The sequence below is a fragment of the Rhinopithecus bieti genome, unplaced genomic scaffold, assembly GCF_001698545.2.
Source record: "Rhinopithecus bieti isolate Rb0 unplaced genomic scaffold, ASM169854v2 scaffold_7684, whole genome shotgun sequence".
Lineage (NCBI taxonomy): Eukaryota > Metazoa > Chordata > Mammalia > Primates > Cercopithecidae > Rhinopithecus > Rhinopithecus bieti.
The window spans coordinates 3,644,508-3,663,293 of record NW_016806071.1 but is presented as its reverse complement, the minus strand read 5'-3'; the positions used below and the strand labels follow the sequence as shown (position 1 = coordinate 3,663,293).

At 37.3% G+C, this 18,786-nt stretch overlaps 1 protein-coding gene across 1 annotated transcript in view; it reads right to left on the bottom strand.

Moving 5' to 3' along the window:
- The window catches only part of TUT4 (terminal uridylyl transferase 4), a 142,844-nt gene that overhangs the window by 66,938 nt on the left and 57,120 nt on the right, over positions 1 to 18,786 (bottom strand). Inside the window, 5 exon segments of the mRNA XM_017874598.1 lie at positions 1,460 to 1,586; positions 3,548 to 3,617; positions 6,488 to 6,539; positions 8,294 to 8,382; positions 9,883 to 10,060. Coding sequence (XP_017730087.1) covers positions 1,460 to 1,586; positions 3,548 to 3,617; positions 6,488 to 6,539; positions 8,294 to 8,382; positions 9,883 to 10,060 — 516 coding nt within the window.

The following is an 18,786-nucleotide window of genomic DNA, read 5'->3' as shown; positions in this document are numbered from 1 at the left end:
AAAAAAAAAAAAAAAAAAAAAAACTAGATCTGGAATTGGTTTACTCCATTTCATAGCACTGATTTCCTATAGTATGCTAGGCATAGAGTGTAAGATAAATGAGAGGAAGTAGTCACCCTCCCTCAACCTATTTTACTGCCTCCACTCACTTCCATGGGTTAAAAATCTTTCTGGCCAGGCACAGAGCCTCACACTCGTAATTCCAGCACCTGGAAAGGCAAGGTGGGAGGACCACTTGAGCCCAGGAGTTCGAGGCCATCATGGGCAACATCATGAGACCCCATCTCTATTTCAAACAAACAAACAAACAAACTCCTTTCTGAAGAAGCTAGGTCATTTATTCAACAAACATTTACTGAGTGCCTCCTATGTGCTGACACAGTAAGATAAGTGGAAGTGGGGATCAGCCGTGAATATAAAAAACATTAACTCCCCCCCCGCCAAAGAGTTTACAGTTTCACAGAACAGACTGCAACAAATTTATGTATGGCAGGTGGTAATTAATGTGAGCATAAACTTGAAAAAAGTAAGAGTGAAGCATTCTAAATACCTAAGGTAAGAACATTCTAGAGGAGGGAAACAGCAAATACAAAGGTCTTGCTTTGTATAAAGAAGCCCCAACCTTAGGCTTTCTGACTGTTCCACACTCAGCCAGCTGGTGCTGCCCCAAGCATGGGGGCAATTCTCTAAACAGAGTCCAGACAAAAAATTCCAGAGACTTCTCTATTTTTGCTATGAAGTTACCACTCTAACACCATCCCCTTAATCGGTTTTCTTTGTATACGACTGAGAATTTACTTATCACCAGTCTAACAAGTGATGAATACTCTATAGATAGGGCAGGAATACACAAACAGAAAGCAAAAATCTCTCTCTCTAGTCATTTGGACTGATACTGATAATTAAACACTCCTCCCTATCCCCACACCAAAGAAATAAACACAGGTCAACCACAGCCTTTAGATATACAAATTAATTCTAATTTAGGAAACTTAAATAACAAATACTCAGCAGTTGCCCAATCAGAAATTGGTACATGTTATCAATGATTTAGAGGAAAGAGAACAGCATTCTTAGAGACTGGGGAAAAAATACGCCAACAAAAGAATCTTAACATATATAGATCTTAAAACCTTACAAGTTTAACTTACGGTAAGAGTGAAAACTTGAGCCTCACATGCTGATATGAAAGAGAACACTTCTATAGTACATAAAAGGAGAATAAAGCACAATAATCAAAAATTCTAAAATATATCAATAAGTGTATGTGTCTATAAAAATTTATTTTTTATGTCCATAAATTACAACCTGCCACACCACTTTCTGTCAAGCACAGGAAACTACTTTGTCCCACATGCTATGATTGATGTTACATGCTACAAGAAAAGGCCTAATTTTGAAGATTAAACACATTTCCTTCTAAAAATATAAATAAGTGGTTCTCCTTTCTTTCACTTACCTTAGCCCAGTAGCGAAAGGCTAACACCAAGGGAATAAAGACAGGTTCTATTTTGCCAAGAGCAGTAAGTAAATCAGTAGTGAGACATGCCATATCATTTCCTGCACTCACTCTACAAAGTAAACCACTGTGAATGAGAAAGAAACAAATTTCATTGTATTAATACCCTTAAAAGTAGAATACTTCAAATCCTGTGGCTATTCTTTCTAGTTATCATATTGTAATATAGTACCTTAAAAGCCCTAATAAAACAAATGTTTTATAAATTTAGAGCTAACTGAAAACTACATGTCATTCCATTACTAGAGTTCCATATGAATTAAAGATGTTTTTAACATTCATTTGTACTTCAGAAATAAATTTCAACCAAACTTAGTATTTAAGTTAATGAGAAATTAATTTCAAAAGCAGCATTATGAATTACCAAAACTGATATACATGAGAGACAGGGCACTGATCTCTTCATTGTCAAATAGTGCAAGGTTATTTCCTAGTTCATTCCTCTTGCTTTGTACATGATAATGGCAAAAAATGAATACTTAACTGACTGGCTATACTTCTTGACTCTAATTTTTCCTATCCAAGCTTTCACAACTGTACTAATATGTTATTTTCAGAGTAAAGATTAGACAGGATTTGCAGATTAACCCACAAGTTAAGCTTCTGTATAAGTGAAAATAGCAGCTACCTTAAATGGGGTGACAGAAGTGTAATGAAGACATTTTGAAAGCAGGGAGAATAAATCTCAGGTGTAACACACAGGCAATTTAACACAATGTGGCAGAAAAAACACTAAAAGTCACTTTGCCTCCATTTTCCAATTATCGTTTTCTCCTAAATGATGTGAATCTGGACAAACTGATAAACCACTCCAGGTCTCATTTTTCTAGTTTAGAAAGTAAGAAATCTGAACTAGATCACCATAGATTCATCTAGCTTTGAATAAAAAAATACTTTGATCTTAAAATATAATACAAGTTAATAATCAATAAAAGAATACCATTTCTGTATTGTTTCCACATCTCTCATACTACTTTCAAATAGGATTTAGTTTTTGCTTTCAAAGGTACTTTGCTCTTTTAGACTTACAGACATCTAACTAGAAAGGCAAGATCAGTCTTCAATTTAGAACTGATCTTAAGTTTATTCAATTTAAACCAACTCAATTTAAGTGAACTAAAAACTTAAATTCTAATAGATTGTGAGATCCTTGAGAAGACAGGGGGTTTTTTTTTTTCCTTTTTTTTTTTTAGGAGGGGTCTCGCTCTGTCCCCAGGCTGGAGTGCAGTGGCGTGATTTTGGGTCACTGCAAGCTTCGCCTCCCGGGTTCCCGCCATTCTCCCGCCTCAGCCTCCGAGTAGCTGGGACTACAGGCGCCCGCCACCTCGCCCGGCTAGTTTTTTGTATTTTAGTAGAGACGGGGTTTCACCGTGTTAGCCAGGAGGGTCTCGATCTCCTGACCTCGTGATCCACCCGCCTCGGCCTCCCAAAGTGCTGGGATTACAGGCTTGAGCCACCGCGCCCGGCCTTTTTTTTCCTTTTTTTTTTGAGACACTCTGTCACCCAGGCTGGAGTACAGTGGCACAATCACGGCTCACTGCAGCCTCAACCTCCCAGGCTCAGGCCATCCTCCCACCTCAGCCTCCCAAGTAGCTGGGCACACATACCCACCACGCCCGGCTGATTTTTTTATTTTTTGTGGAGACAAGGTCTCACTATGCTGCCCAGGCTAGTCTTGAATTCCTTGGCTCAAGTGACTCTAGAGAGGCTCTTATTTATGTGTGTATCCCTAGAGCAAAGTAGTACCTGCATAAAAGTAAATGCAATACTCTTGGATGACTGAATGCCTTGAAAAAAAAAAATTAAAGTTTTGCCTAGAGTATTTTATTTTCAACTGTCTGGTGTTCTACATATTTCTTGTTCACATGCATTTGGTAAGCTTGCTATTTTTAATGAATAGAAACTGGCCTAGTCATATTCATCCAAGGAGAAATCTAAAGCAAAAACTTTCTTTCTTAGACATCATTCACTACAAATTTGGTTGTTGGGGTTTCTTTTTTTAAATATTTTCTCTTCGTTGTTACCAACCTTTTTCGATCTCTGCACACCACAACAGGAACTTTAGCGTGAAAATCAGATTCCACATCTACATATAATACTAATAAGGGAAAAAAAAGTAAGGTAATGTCAACATCTCTAAATATGTACTCTACGGTAAACATTAAGTAACAGTTTCCTTCTGAAAATCATTCTCATTGCTTCTGTGGGATAATCCACTCTTCTCATTATGAGCACCAACCCAACAGAATCTCTTACCTCTCTTGGTGTCATTCGCTGTATATCACAAACCACAGGTACAGTCCCAAATACTGTCCGAAAATTATAATCACCTTAAGAAAGGTCTTAACATCCCTAAAAGTTTTAATATTTCCAAGTAAGTAGATAATCTAGTCAAAGTTGTTAAACCTTAATAGATATAGCAAAGAGAGGACATCCCTTACTCCTGAGAGCTAGTTCCACAAGAGCCAAGAAAGGAGGACCTATCATGCTTTGACAGTTTAGTTCTTTTAAATCACCAATATAATTGCAACCTAACTCTGCTGGCCACATTTCCCGTTAGCATATAAAGAGTTTGCCTAATCAAAGTTGCTAAGGAAGGACTAACTGGATGCAGCACATTTCTACCCTGCAATCTTTCTCTGTACCTCCAAGGGTAAGCCCCATGCCATAAATGTCTAATCTAAATAAAAACAGATAGATTGGCCAGGCATGGTGGCTCACACCTGTAATCCCAGCACTTTGGGAGGCCGAGATGGGTAGATCACGAGATCAGGAGTTCAAGACCAGCCTGGCCAAGTCAGTGAAACCTGGTCTCTACTAAAAATACAAAAATTAGCTGGGTGTGGTGGCACGTGCCTGTAATCCCAGCTACTTGGGGTGCTGAGGCAGAGAATTACTTGAACCTGGGAGGCAGAGGTTGCAGTGAGCTGAGATCGCGCCACTGCATTCCAGCCTGGGTGACAGAGTGAGACTCTGTCTCAAAATAAACAAAACAAAAATAACAACAACAACAACAAAAAAAAAAAACAGAAAGATTACCACAGCTTGTAATTCAAAGAAAAGTTCTCAATAGTACTTGTTGTAATGATTAATTTAGTCAAAAAACACGTGCTAAAGACCTATATGTCAGAAATTTCATTATGCGGTATGAATATGACAATGAGTAAGGCAAAAAAAAGGTCAATAAGGGGTTTAGAACACAAATATATAAACAAATAAATCCTGTAGGTGACCTGTAGAAGACACAGTAAGAACATAAAGGAAGAAATAATCAATTTTACAATCAGACTGAGTTTTATAAGCCTACATTGTATGACTTAAGATGATCTACTTATATATTTTGGATGGAAAAGGCATATATTAAATATTTATGCTAGGATGATATACTTTAGGAAGTCTAAAGAGGTAAATGCTATGTCTACCTCTTATCTGTAGTAAACTTTAAAGTTTTTGAGCAATTGGAAACAAGCATTTAAGAAAGAAAACTGTATTAAAATACAGTATTTAACTGTATTAAAATACCTTTATAGGATAAACTGTACCAAACTCATCCCTAGAAAACTACTTTCCTAAGACAATGGCCAACAATAAACTGATAAATAAGAGCTGATTGTGTGGACAGAAAGAAAAAAGAAATTTAGAATTCACATTAAAGTCAGTGAGAGAGTATGGCTTAAAAAAAAGCTCTCTCTTCTAACCCAAATTGCAAGTACTTTTGCCAGATACTTTTGATTCATATAATTTAGGGTAATAATAACAATCACAACAGCAAAAATGTAATAAGAGGTTATTGTATATCTCGTGCTTTCCTAAACTATAGTTTAGCCTATCTCATTCTTACAACAACTTTCTCATCAAAAAGATATAATATAATATTGCCATTTTACAGATGGGAAAGCTAAAGTATTAACACAAATAATTTGTCAAAGGACACACAAACAGTAAGAGGCAGAACTAAAATCTGAGCCCAGAAAGTCTAGCTCCAGATTCTAAGCTTAATCTTAAGCATTTACTTTATAACAAGAAAACAGTAAGTAAAACCAAGAAAAGCTTGTAGATTGTAATACATGACCTAGAGCCTGGTTTGAGAATCTTGTAATTTTTAAAAATTTTTTACCTATATGAATGATGTGTTTACAAAGGCAATTCAGACAGACAAAGCACACATGAAAAACTCAACTAGGTATGATTCAACTGATGCAATATAAATGATTAAATTAATACAGATGCTTTAGGTGGCAAAAAACATATTTACTCAATGCATGCATACATTTTTATTCCAACTCTCTCCCTAATCTTCTTTCAGTAATGATCTCATAATGATTATAGGTTTTCTGTCTTCTTTTACATAAGAAATGCCCATAATATTCAAAGCAAATATGTTTTAATTACCCAAAAGGCAGCACTTTTTACATATGAAGGTTTTTTGTTTGTTTCTTTCTTTCCAGACGGAGTTTCACTTTTTTCGCCCAGGCTGGAGTGTAGTGGCACAATCTCAGCTCACTGCAACCTCTGCATCCCAGGTTCAAGCAATTCTCCTGCCTCAGTCTCCCGAGGAGCTGGGACTATAGGCACATGCCACCATGACTGGCTAATTTTGTGTTTTTAGTAGAGACGGGGTTTCACCATGTTGGTCAGGCTGGTCTCGAAATCCTGACCTCAGGTGATCCACCCACCTCGGCCTCCCAAAATGCTGGCATTACAGGTGTAAGCCAACTCTGTGCCCAGCCTACGTATCAATTTTAATATGGCTTTTTTTTTTTTTAACCTAAGTTACAGTTAAATTATATTTTCTAGTATACCTATAAACAAGTGTGTGTGTGTGTGTGTGTGTGTGTGTGTGTATCTCCATTTGTAATACAATGACTCAACTATGCCAGCAGTTTAGTTTTAACTTGGTTAGCCATATATAAATAACACATGTAACTTTAGAAAGACAAATTTAAAAAAAGAGGAAAAGAAACTCACCATTTTTCTTTAAAATCCCAAGTACTTTTATCAGAAGATCTGGATGATTCATCTAAAAAAGTTTCAAAATAAATCAATATACTAATTTCAAAGTTCAGACAGCAGAACATTAAAGAGAACTCAATTTCATTAAAGAAAAACATTTAAATATAATCATGCTCTGTGTTTTAAATAATGAAAACAGAACAGTGTTTTTTTGTTTTGTTTTGTTTTTTGAGATGAGGTTTCCCTGTATTGCCCAGGCTGCAGCATGACTATAGCTCACTACAGCCTGAACTTCTGGGCTCAAGGACTCCTCCTGCCTCAGCATCCTAAGTAGCTAGGACTACAAGTGTATGCCACCACATCCAGCTAGTATTTTTTTTTTTTAAGGGACATGGTCTTGCTATATTGCCCAGGCTGGTCTTGAACTCCTGGCAACAAGGATTTCTCCTACTTTTGCCTCCCAAAGCACAGGAATTATGGGCATGAGCCACCTTGCCCGGCCATGTTTTACTTTTATGTCAACAAATCTTGTTCAAAGTAATAGAATACAATAAATGATGTAGCACTTTTATTCCAGAAACACTCTTACAATTAATCGTTTCTTAAAGCAAGGAAAGGTTCTGGAATTTACCATCAAAACAAAAAAGAAATAAGTTGACCAGATGACTGTGAAAAGAAAATTGTTGAGATAAAACTTTAAGGGATATAGATAACTGGCAGCTTAGTCAAATGGTTTAGAATAAAAATACTATTTTATGTAACAAGCTTGTCAAATGTTTAAAGTGTTTTTTGCTATTTAAGAGTATTTAGGCCAGGTGCGGTGGCTCACACCTGTAATCCCAGCACTTTGGGAGGCCGAGGCGGGTGGATCACCTGAGGTCAGGAGTTCAAGACTGGTCTGACCAACGTGATGAAATCCCGTCTCTACTAAAAATACAAAAATTAGCCAGGCATGGTGGCACACGCCTGTAATCCCAGCTACTCAGGAGACTGAGACAGGAGAATCGCTTAAACCCAGGAGGTGGAGGGTGCAGTGAGCCGAGATTGCACCACTGCACTCCAGCCTGGGGAACAGAGTGAGACTCTGTCTCAAAAAACAAACAACAAAAACATTTAATAACCATACATGAATTATAAAGTAAATGTATCAGCCTAAAAACACCAAATTTTCACCCAAACCAAACCTCCCTGAACATAAACATATTATTCAATTTGAAACATAAAATATTGACTTATTTTAAAAGATTGATATGTCAATAATGTCAGCAGTGCTAAACAATATTGTTCTAATGCTGATAACAATATTAGAACAATACCAATATTGTTTTAATGCTTCTAGGTGTTATTTATTAAAGGTACCCATATGTACCAGATATTATACTAAAACACCTGACATATATTATCTCATTTAATATAAAAATTATTATTCCTGTTTGGAAATGAGAAAACTGAAGCTCAAAAAGTTCAAGCAACTTGCTTATCACAGCCAAGATGTGAATCTAGGTATCTGATTTCAAAACTCTTCCCACTTTCTATACTGCTTACCAGAAGTATTAACTATTCAACATGTTCAAATATAAACATTTTTCCTTTTTCCAGCTTTCCTCTTCTGCTTCCTTCTGCCCTTGTCCCTTATTTCTTTTATCCTGCCTTTGTCTGAAATGTAATAGTAATTTCCAAAAGGACTGTTTAGTCATGATGGTAACACTACACAAACCAGAGTTTTATATTCCCCTATCCTTTCTCTACAAAGATAATCCATAAAAACTGCTAAGTACTAGTTAAGAACCACACAGAAAAGACTCTTTTCTAATTACTTACCTTGGGAGGAAATTTTATATCTATATTAACATCACTACTTTTCAGAGCAAATTTAGTCAGAGATGAGCCATACAACCTAAGTGAACATTCTGGAATAAAGGAAAAACATCAACGCATGAAACAGCATGCAAATATGACAGATGTAAAAAAACAGCGACAGGAAAATTTCACACACTTCAGTTCTATGTCTTCCATTTCTAGTAAGACAATTATATAAGAAGGACACCCTTTCTAACTGATCTATAAAATAACAAAAATGGTTCTTATGGAGTACACGAACAGAGAAGGGAGAGAGAAACTACTCATAGAAGCTTAGTGTTTAAATAAAATTGCAGTAATAGTTCATTTAAAAACGACTGAGAATATGTTTAGCATTCAATATATAACAGTAACCAATGTACCAACTTAGCTATGGCTACTATCACAAACTACATTTACTTATTCTTAAATATTTATGTAAGAGCACTTCGGGGAAAGAATCATAAACATTCAATGCCAATGCTTCTATAAAATATGAAGTGAAGTCAAGTCGATTAATTCTGTAAACCTAAAATCCAAAACACTGTGGTTCTCAAGAATTTATAGAAAAAAAATAAAAATAAAAAAAGCAATAATACACTACTTACAGCTTTCCCAGACTATGAAACATGTTATTCCAAAAATCAAAAATCATAATAAGGCAAATGTTAAAAGGATCGCATCAGACGCCAATTTGAAAATAATATGATTGGGACAGATCAGGCAGATTTAGTTTCTTAGAAAGTTGAACTTGATCCTCAGTTACATATATATGAAAGTCTACTTTTCAAGTTCATAAAATGTCTGAATGTCATTCAAGTCACTAAACCCATAAAACTTCATTCCTTTTCTTATCATAGGAAATAATTTTACATGTAACTTAAATAAGGATTCAATGTATTTTAGGTACAAAGCCATATTATAATATAAATACTTTAAAATTCCATTTTAAATTTCAATTTTATATTCTTTCTTATAAATCTCAAAATGGATCTATATGAAAGTATAATTTATCAACTTTCCAAAACCCCTTTGGTGGGAAGAAATAAGTCTTATGTCAGATACATTTACTTTAACCCTATACTGATGCAAAAAAGATATGGGCTAAGCAAATAGTCCATATATAAATATCTAAAATAAATTTGACACTCCCTTGTACCAAACAATAAGCGTTTTCTAAAGGCTCTATTAAAAGTAAATTGATTTTTCCCCACCATCAGGCAACAGAAATTTAGTTCAGTGACTGGATGAAATGTTTATACTGAAAATAGTATAACAAAATAGTCCACTCAGAAATCAGTGATACTGAAAAACTAAAATATTTGACCACTAAGAAATAATTCTACATCTGGCATTTTTAAAATCTTTTTTTCTTAGCACAAAAGTGTGCTGTGCCATAATTCTCAATTTCCTTGTGTGAAATATTTCCCTCAAAAATTCATAAAACAATAAAATTTATCTACTTTTAAGAAGAAAAGAGAAGAAAAACATTAAGAAACGTACCCTAGTTCAAGAGGAGCAAGGGGAAGAGTTTTGTGATTTTCAAAATCAAACATGAAATGCATTTCTACCTGGTAAAAATGTCGTTATAACCTTTGACATTTCCTCCACAATTTCCTGACGGACTTTGAGGTCATCATCTGTTATTCCATGTTCTTTTGCTAATTCAATGACTGCAACACTTAAAGCAGCCAAGTGGGCAGGGGAAGGAGGTGGCAGAGAACGAAGCTCACTTTCTTCTTGTTTTTCCTATTAATGTAATGATTCACAACAATAAAACAAAAAAAAGTTTCTATTTTAATGTTCTTATATTTAGCAGGGAAAGACAGAAATAAACTAACTCAACAAATATTCACCTTCCATCTACCAGATACCTACAATATGGAAGTGAACAAAAGAGAGACCTCTGCCTTTGGGAAGCAGGGTTTTAAGAATAAGAAGTACTGTGTGGGGAAGGGATGCTACTAAGTTTTTAAAAATTTGTTCCACTGTACTGTCTGCGTAAATTCTGAAATGCTACATTAAAGCCAAAGTACCTTAAGTACAATACTTACTTGATGATTTTGTTGCACCAAGGCAGACTGTCTTAGATGTAGCAGAAAAGTCCTGAATCCTATCTAATCAGCATATACAGTATCAAGTTAAATGGTCACAGGAAAACTTCCTGCCTACTATTTACCAGTGATTTCTCTTTGTGATTTCATCCAACGCTATGCAAAATGTTCAAAAAACGTCTATTCTGCTAAAAGTTTGAAAGCCAATTTAAATCTAGGAGCTAAAAAGACACTTTGCTATATATATGCAATGACTTTTATAAATTAATGTATTTTCTGATTAAAAAATGTTAATTACAAAAGCTACATAAAACACAGGAAAATACAAAGAAGAAAATAACCCACAATTTCATATCCTACTATCTCTTTCATTCTTTAACACAACTGAGCCACAATCGTTCTCTTTTATTTAGTATTATAACACAGGCATTTTCTATTAACATTTTTCAGTCAAGAAACCATCTCTTATCTTTTGAAACACGACGCTCCCATCAGATATAATAGCCAAAGCTAGTTGTTTTTCCCACCCAACCAAATATACTAAAAGACTTTGGTCCATTCCTATTTTCACTAACTGTTACCATATTCAGACGTAACCTAAGTAAAGCTTACCTCAGGTACAGCTTTAGGGGTAAGTCAAATTCATTTTTCTAAGTCTCTGTGACCATTTCTGCAATTCTTAATTACAATCTAAGTCTTAGAGAAGCATCTAAGTTTCAGTACTATTTTCTTAGGATCCATCCAAAGAACTAATAGCAACAGACTTAATGAAAAAATGATAAAAGGCCAGACGCAGTGGCTCACATGTGTAATCCCAGCACGTTGGGAGGCCAAGGCAGGCGTATCACTTAAGGTCAGGAGATGGGGACAAGCCTGGCCAACATGGTGTGACCGCATCTCTAATAGAAATATAAAAATTAGGTGGGCATAGTACCAGGCACTTGCAATCCCAGCCACTTGGGAGGCTGAGGCAGGAGAATCATTTCAACCTGGGAGGTGGAGGTTGCAGTGAGTAAAGATCACACCACTGCGCTCTAGCCTGGGTGACAGAGCAAGACTCCGTCTCAAAAAAAAAAAAAAAAAAAAAAAAATATATATATATATATATACACACACACACACACACACACACACACATACATACACATATATTTATATATACATATATGACATTTTTCACAGAAATATAAAGATCAATCCTAAACTTACATGAACTCTCAAAGGACCCCAAATAGCCAAAACGATCCTGACAAAGAAAAAAGCTGGAGGATTCACACTTACTGACTGCAAAACGTACTACAAAGCTATAGTAATCAAAACAACATAGTCAGACGAGCTGGCTCACACCTGTAATTCCAGCACTTTGGGAAGCCAAAGCTGGCGGATTGCTTGAGGTCAGGAGTTCGAGACCAGACCCCGTCAACATGGAGAAACCCTGTCTCTACCAAAAATACAAAAATTAGCCAGGCATGGTGGCACACAATGGTAATTCCAGCTACTCGGGAGGCTGAGACAGAACTGCTTGAACCCGGGAGGTAGAGGTTACAGTGAGCCGAGATCGTGCCACTGCACTCCAGCCTGGGCAACAGAGCAAGACTGTCTCAAAACACAAAACAAAACAAAACAGTATGTGTATAAGCATAAAGACAGACATGGCTGGGCATGGTAGCTCACGCCAGTAATCCTAGCACTCTGGGAGGCTGAGGTGGGAGTATCGCTTGAGCCCAATAGTTAGAGAACAGCCTAGGCAACATGGTGAAATCCCGTTTCTATAAAAAATACAAAAATTAGCCTGGCATGGTGGTGCCTGCCTGCAGTCCCACCTACTCAGGAGGCTGAAGTGAGGATAGCTTGAGCCCCAGAGGTTGCAGTGAGCTGAGATTACACCCACTGCACTCCAGCTTGAGCGACAAACAAGACCTAGTCTCAAAAAAAATAAAAATAAAAATAAAGAGATATATAGACCAATGGAATCAAACAGAGACCCCAGGCCAGGCATAGTGGCTCATGCCTATAAGCACTTTGGGAGGCAGAGGTGGGCGGATCACTTGAGGTCAGGAGTTCAAGACCAGCCTGGCCAACATGATGAAACCCCGTCTCCACTAAAAAAAAATATATATATACATATATATGGCAGCCGGGTGTGGTGGAGCATGCCTGTATGCAATCCCAGTTACTCGGGAGGCTGGAGAATTGCTTAAATCAGGGAGGTGAAGGTTGCAGTGAGCCGAGATCGTGCCATTACACTCCAGCCTGGGCAACAAAGCTAGACTCTGTCTCAAAAAAAAAAAAAAAGAAAGAAAAAATACAAAAGAACAGAGAGCCCAGAAATAAACCCTGGCATGTATGGTCTAATGATTTTTGACAAGGGTGCCAAGAGCACTCAATGGGGAAACAACAGTTTTTTCAACAAATGTTGCTGGGAAAACTGAATATCCACATGTAAAAGAATGAAGCTGGATTCTGACCTTAGATCATCTACAAAAATTAGCTCAAAATGCATCAAAGACCTAAATGCCAGAAACTAAAACTAAGCCAGGTATAGTGGTTCACAGCTGTAATACTCCGGGAGGCCAAGGCAGGAGGATTGCTGAAGCCAAGGAATTTGAGATTAGCCTGGGTGACATACTTAAGACTTCACCTCTACAAAAAATAAACAATTAGGCCAGGCACGGTGGCTCATGCCTGTAATCCCAGCACTTTGGGAGGCTGAGGCGGGTGGATCACCTGAGGTCAGGAATTCAAGACCAGCCCAACCAACACGGTGAAACCCCATCTCTACTAAACACAAAAAATTAGCTGGGCATGGTGACAGATGCCTGTAATCCCAGCTACCTGGGAGACAGAGGCAGGAGAACTGCTTGAACTCAGGAGGCAGAGGTTGCAGTGAGCTGAGATTGTGCCATTGTACTCCAGCCTGGGCAACAAGAGTGAAACTCTGTCTCAAAAAAATAAAAATAAATAAAAAATTAGCCAGGCATGGTGGCACATGCTTGTGGTCCCAGCTACTTGGAAGGCTGAGGCAGGAGGATCACCTGAGCGCAGGAAGTAGAAGCTACAGTGAGCCATGACTGTACTCCAGGCTGGGCAACAAAGAGAGACCTCATTTCAAAAACAGAAAAAGAAAAGAAAGAAGCTAAAACCTAAACTTACAGCTATAAAGCCGTAACTAAGAAACATAAAATCACAAAACTCCTAGAAAAAAACAGAAGGGAAAAGTTTCATGACATTGGATTTGGCAATGATTTCTTGAACATGACACAAAAGACACAGGCAACAAAGTAAAAACAGATAAATTAGACTGGATGAAATTTAGAACTTCTGTTCATCAAAAGATACTACTAACAGAGTAAAAAGACAACCCACAAAATGAAAGAACATATTTGCAATCACGTATCTGATAAGGGATTAATATCCAGAACATATAAATAATCCCTTAAACTCAACAATAAGAAAACAAACAATCCAATTCAAAAGTGAACAAAGGATTTGAATAGACATATCTCCAAAGATACACAAATGCCAAATAAGCACATGAAAAGATGCTAAATATCACTAATCATTAGAGAAATGCAAATCAAAAACACAATGAAATACCACTTCATATCCATCAGGATTGTTATTGGGGCGGGGGCAGAAAACAAGAGTTGGTGTGAATGTGGAGAAATTGGAACCCTTGCGCATTGCTGGTAAATATGTACAATGATGTAGCCACTGTGGAAAACAGCATGGCAATCCCAAAAAATTAAACATGGATTTACCATTTGATCCAGCAATTCCAATTCTGGGTATATACAAAAAATAAATGAAAAAAGGGACTCAAATAGGTATTTGTACATCGATGTTCATAGCAACATTATTCACAACAGCCAAATGGTGGAAATAACCCAAATGTCCATCCACGGATGAAATGATTCACAAAACATGGCATACAGATATGATGGAATATTATTCAACCTCAAAAACGAAAGAAATTCTGATAGATGCTACAACACGGTTGACTTGAAGACATGCTAAGTGAAATAAACACTAAAAGATAAATAATGTATGATTCCATTTAAATGGGGTACCTATGATAGACAAGCACATAGAAACAGAAAATAGAATGGTGGTTACCAGGGGCTGCAGGGAGAGGGGAATGGGGAATTACTGTTTAATGGATACAGAGTTTCAGTATAAAATGATGAAAAAGTTCTGAATGAAGGTAGACAGTGGAGATGATTGCAAAACAATATAAATGTACTTAATGTCACTAAACTGTATACTTAAAAATGGTTAAAATGGTAAATTTTATCTTATATATATTTTACCACAACAAAAACTTTCAAAAAAAGAAAAAAAGTTCAATGCGCCAGTAAGACAATGCAACATCTTCTTAACATGGAATATAAAGCATTTTGGTCTCAATTTGCATTTCCAGGTCTTCCTCCAACCTCTCCAATAGACATCCACATGTAAATAGTCACCAGTCTCCAAATACTCTATGTGCTATTGGGCCTCCATGCCTTTAATCATTTTGTCCCCTATGTGTATCCACCTGGTAAAAGTAATCATCCTTCAAGGTATAGCTTAAAAGTCAAATATTCAGCAAACCCTTCTTAATACCTTTCTTTTCCAACATAATGAAATGCTCCATTGAAATCATGATTAATACTATCACCTATGCTCTGAATTCCATCCTTCTTTACCTACTCAGTAATAATCTCCTTCTCCTTATTTTAAACATTACACAATCTACTAGTTGGTGTTTTCATTAAGTTTGTTTTTTTTTTTTTTTTTTTGAGACGAGGTCTCACTCTGTCACCCAGGTTGGTGTGCAATTGAGTAAATCTCTGCTCACTGCAATCTCCACCTCCCGGATACAAGAGCTCCTCCACCTCAGCCTCTCAAGTAGCTGGGACCACAGGCACATGCCACCACGCTCAGCTAATTTTTTATATTTTTGGTAGAGATGGGGTTTCACTATGTTGCCCAGGCTGGTCTCGAACTCCTGAGCTCAGGAGATCCACCTACCTTGGCCTCCCAAAGTACCAGGATTACAGGTGTGAGTCACCAAGCCACCCAGCACATTAAGTAAGCACTCTTTACCTCTACACTAACAGCAACAACTACCATTTACTGAGTACCTACTACGGACCTGGCACCGTGCCAAGTGCTTTACAGCTGTTATGTCACTTAATTCTTACAATATCACTCCCCAGATAGATACTACAAAAACCATTTTATAGATAAGAATACTGAGACTTATAGATGTTAAATATCATCCTACAACTACAAGGTGGAACTGAGAATTAAATCTAGTTCTAACTCCAAAGCGTATGCTCTTTCCACTCCATTTAAATCATTAATCAACAAGTATTTATGGAACAACTATATGCCAGGTACTGTACTAAGATGGGAAAAAATAATGCATATAATCCCTGCCCTCATGGAGCTTACACTCAAGAGAGAGAAAGATTAAATGATTATTTAAATTAAAAAATTAAAACTGTGATGAGAATTTTACTCTGCCAAATTAAAAGAAAAAAAAAATTGTGTGCCACTCTAGCTACTACCAATCTTCCTTTCTTTTCTGCACAATTAAGTTTCCTGAAAGTTGAGTCTATTCTCCTTTTACCTCCTTATACCTCCTCACTCAAAACTATGTATTTTTTAGTTCTAAAACAGAAACTGTTCTTCCCAGGATTATCAAAACCTCCTTAGTTGCCAAATCTGACATTTTAAATTTTTGTTTATTTATTTTTTAATTGACAGGATTTTGCTACGTTGCCCAGTATGTACCCCAACTCCTGGGCTCAAGCAATCCTCCTACCTCAGTATCCTGAGTAGCTTAGACTACAGGCACCAAATCAGACATCTTTAAGCTTTTAGATTATTTTTATCCATATTATCACATTTTCGACTACCATCTTGAAACTTTCTTTTAGTTTCTCTAACACCTTTCTCTATTTTTCCTATTATTCTACTCATTCACCAATCTATTCACTGCTCTTCCTCTACTAGTCCATTAAATGTTTGTATTCCTTGACATTCTGTCCTTATTCATTTGGTGACCTCATCCACATCTATGATTTCAACTGCTGAAGTTTACCAAACCTGAATCTCCAACTGCTAACATAAGTTCCAGATCCTTATATTCAAATGACTGTGGGACATCTCTACTTGAAATGTTCCATAAATGTCTCAAACTCAGAATGTTATGAAACATTTTTTACTTCTAAGTAAATGACATCACAATCTATGATAACATCTCAAATCAGATACCTTATGATCATTCAAGACATCGTGGGCCTCTATTCCCACAATTCTACATCCTGAATCTCTCTTCAAACTCAACTCCATTCTCACTAACTACTACTTCAGGTCAGTGTTCGTAGCTTACTAGATTATTATGAAAGGCTAACTGGTCTCCCCAAACAGACCCTTCTCAGGCTTCTTTCACAAAGAGGCCAGGGTGAGTGACCTTGCAAAAATACATGTTATGGCCAGGCGCAGAGTTTCAAGCCTGTAATCCCAGCCCTCTGGGAGGCCGAGGTGGGCGGATCATGAGGTCAGGAGTTCGAGACTAGCCTGGCCAACATGGTGAGACTCTGTGTCTACTAAAAATACAAAAATTAGCCAGGCATGCTGGTGCGCACTCGTAATCCCAGCTACTCGGGAGGCTGAGGCAGAAGAATTGCTTGAATCCAGGAGGCAGAGTTTGCAGTGAGCCGAGATCCCGCCACTGCACTTCAGTCTGGGTGACAGAGCAAGACTCTATCTCGAAAACAACATGTTATTAAACTCCATAATGCTCAAAATAAAATCCAAATACTCTAACACAGAACACAAATGCAAAACCAAAACTCTCTGTCAAGCAATAACTCCCCATTTCCCCCTCCTCCAAGCCTATGGCAAGCACTATTCTGTCTCTGATTCTGACTACTCTAAAAAAACTCATATGAATGGAATCATACACTATTTTTCATTTTCTAACTGGCTTATTTCACTTAGCATTTCTCAAGGTTCATCCATGTTGTAGCATATTACAGAATTTCCATCCTTTTTAAGGCTAACATTCCATTGTATGAATACCGCACATTTTGCCTATCTATTCATCCATCATTGGGTATCTGAATTGCTTCCACATACTAGCTATTGTGAGTAATGTTGCCATGAACCTGGGTGTATAAATATCTCTTTGAAACCCTGTTTTCAATTCTTTTAAGTATATACCCAGAAGTGAAATTACTGGATCATACTGTAGTTCTATTTTTAATTTGCTGAAGAACCACCATACTCTTTGCAGCTACACTACTTTCATACCTGTCTTTTTTCCTAATCTTGGGGGAACAGCATTTAGTTTTAATACTTAAGTATGATGATAACTGTTAGTTTTTTATAGAATTTTTTTTTTTAACAGGGTCTCATTATATTGCCCAGGCTGGTCTCAAACTCCTAGGTTCAAACAACCAAAGGAGCTGGGTCTACACACCCAGCTTTGTAGATGTCTTTATCATGTTATAGAAGTCGTCTTCTACTCCTAGTTTGCTCAGACCCTTTTTTTTTTTTTTTTTTTTTTTTTTGAGACAGAGTATCACTCTGCCACCCAGGCTGGAGTGCAGTGGCACCATCTCAGCTCACTGCAACCTCCACCTCCAGGATTCAAGCAATTCTCCTGCCTCAGCCTCTCGAGTAGCTGGAATTACAGGTGTGTGTCACCACGCTCAGCTAATTTTGTATTTTAGTGGAGGGGAGTTCACCGCATTCGCCAGGTTGGTCTCGAACTCCCAACCTCAGGTGATCTGCCTGCTTCAGCCTCCCAAAGAGGTGGGGTTACAGGCATGTTCCACCGCACCCGGCCATGCTTAGAATTTTTATCAAAACATTTTTGAAAATGCTTTTTCAGCATCTACTAAGATAATCACATAGTTTTCTCTGTTTGCTAACATGGTAAATTACAATGAGCAGGTTTTGTTGTTGTTTTTGTTGTTTTTTGAGATGAAGTCTTGCTCTGCTGCCCAGGCTGGGGTGCAGTGGCACAATCTGAGCTTACTGCAACCTCAACCTCCTGGGTTCAGCCTCCCAAGTAGCTGAGATTTCAGGCATGAGCCACCATGCCTGGCTAATTTTTGTTATTTTTAGTAGAGATGGGGTTTCACCACGTTGGCCAGGCTGGTCTCGAACTCCTAACTTCAGGTGATCTGCCCTCCATAGCCGCCCAAACAACTGGGATTACAGGCGTGAGCCACTGTGCCTAACCAATGAGCGACTTTTTTAATGTAAAATTAACAACGCACTCCTGGAATAAAGCCCCACTTGATCATGCCATATTCATTCCTTTAATATGCTGTTGGATTCAACTGGCTAAAATTATATTTAGAATTTTTGCATCTACGTTCATGAGGAGCTTTGGTCTAAAGTTTTTTTTTTTTTTTTTTT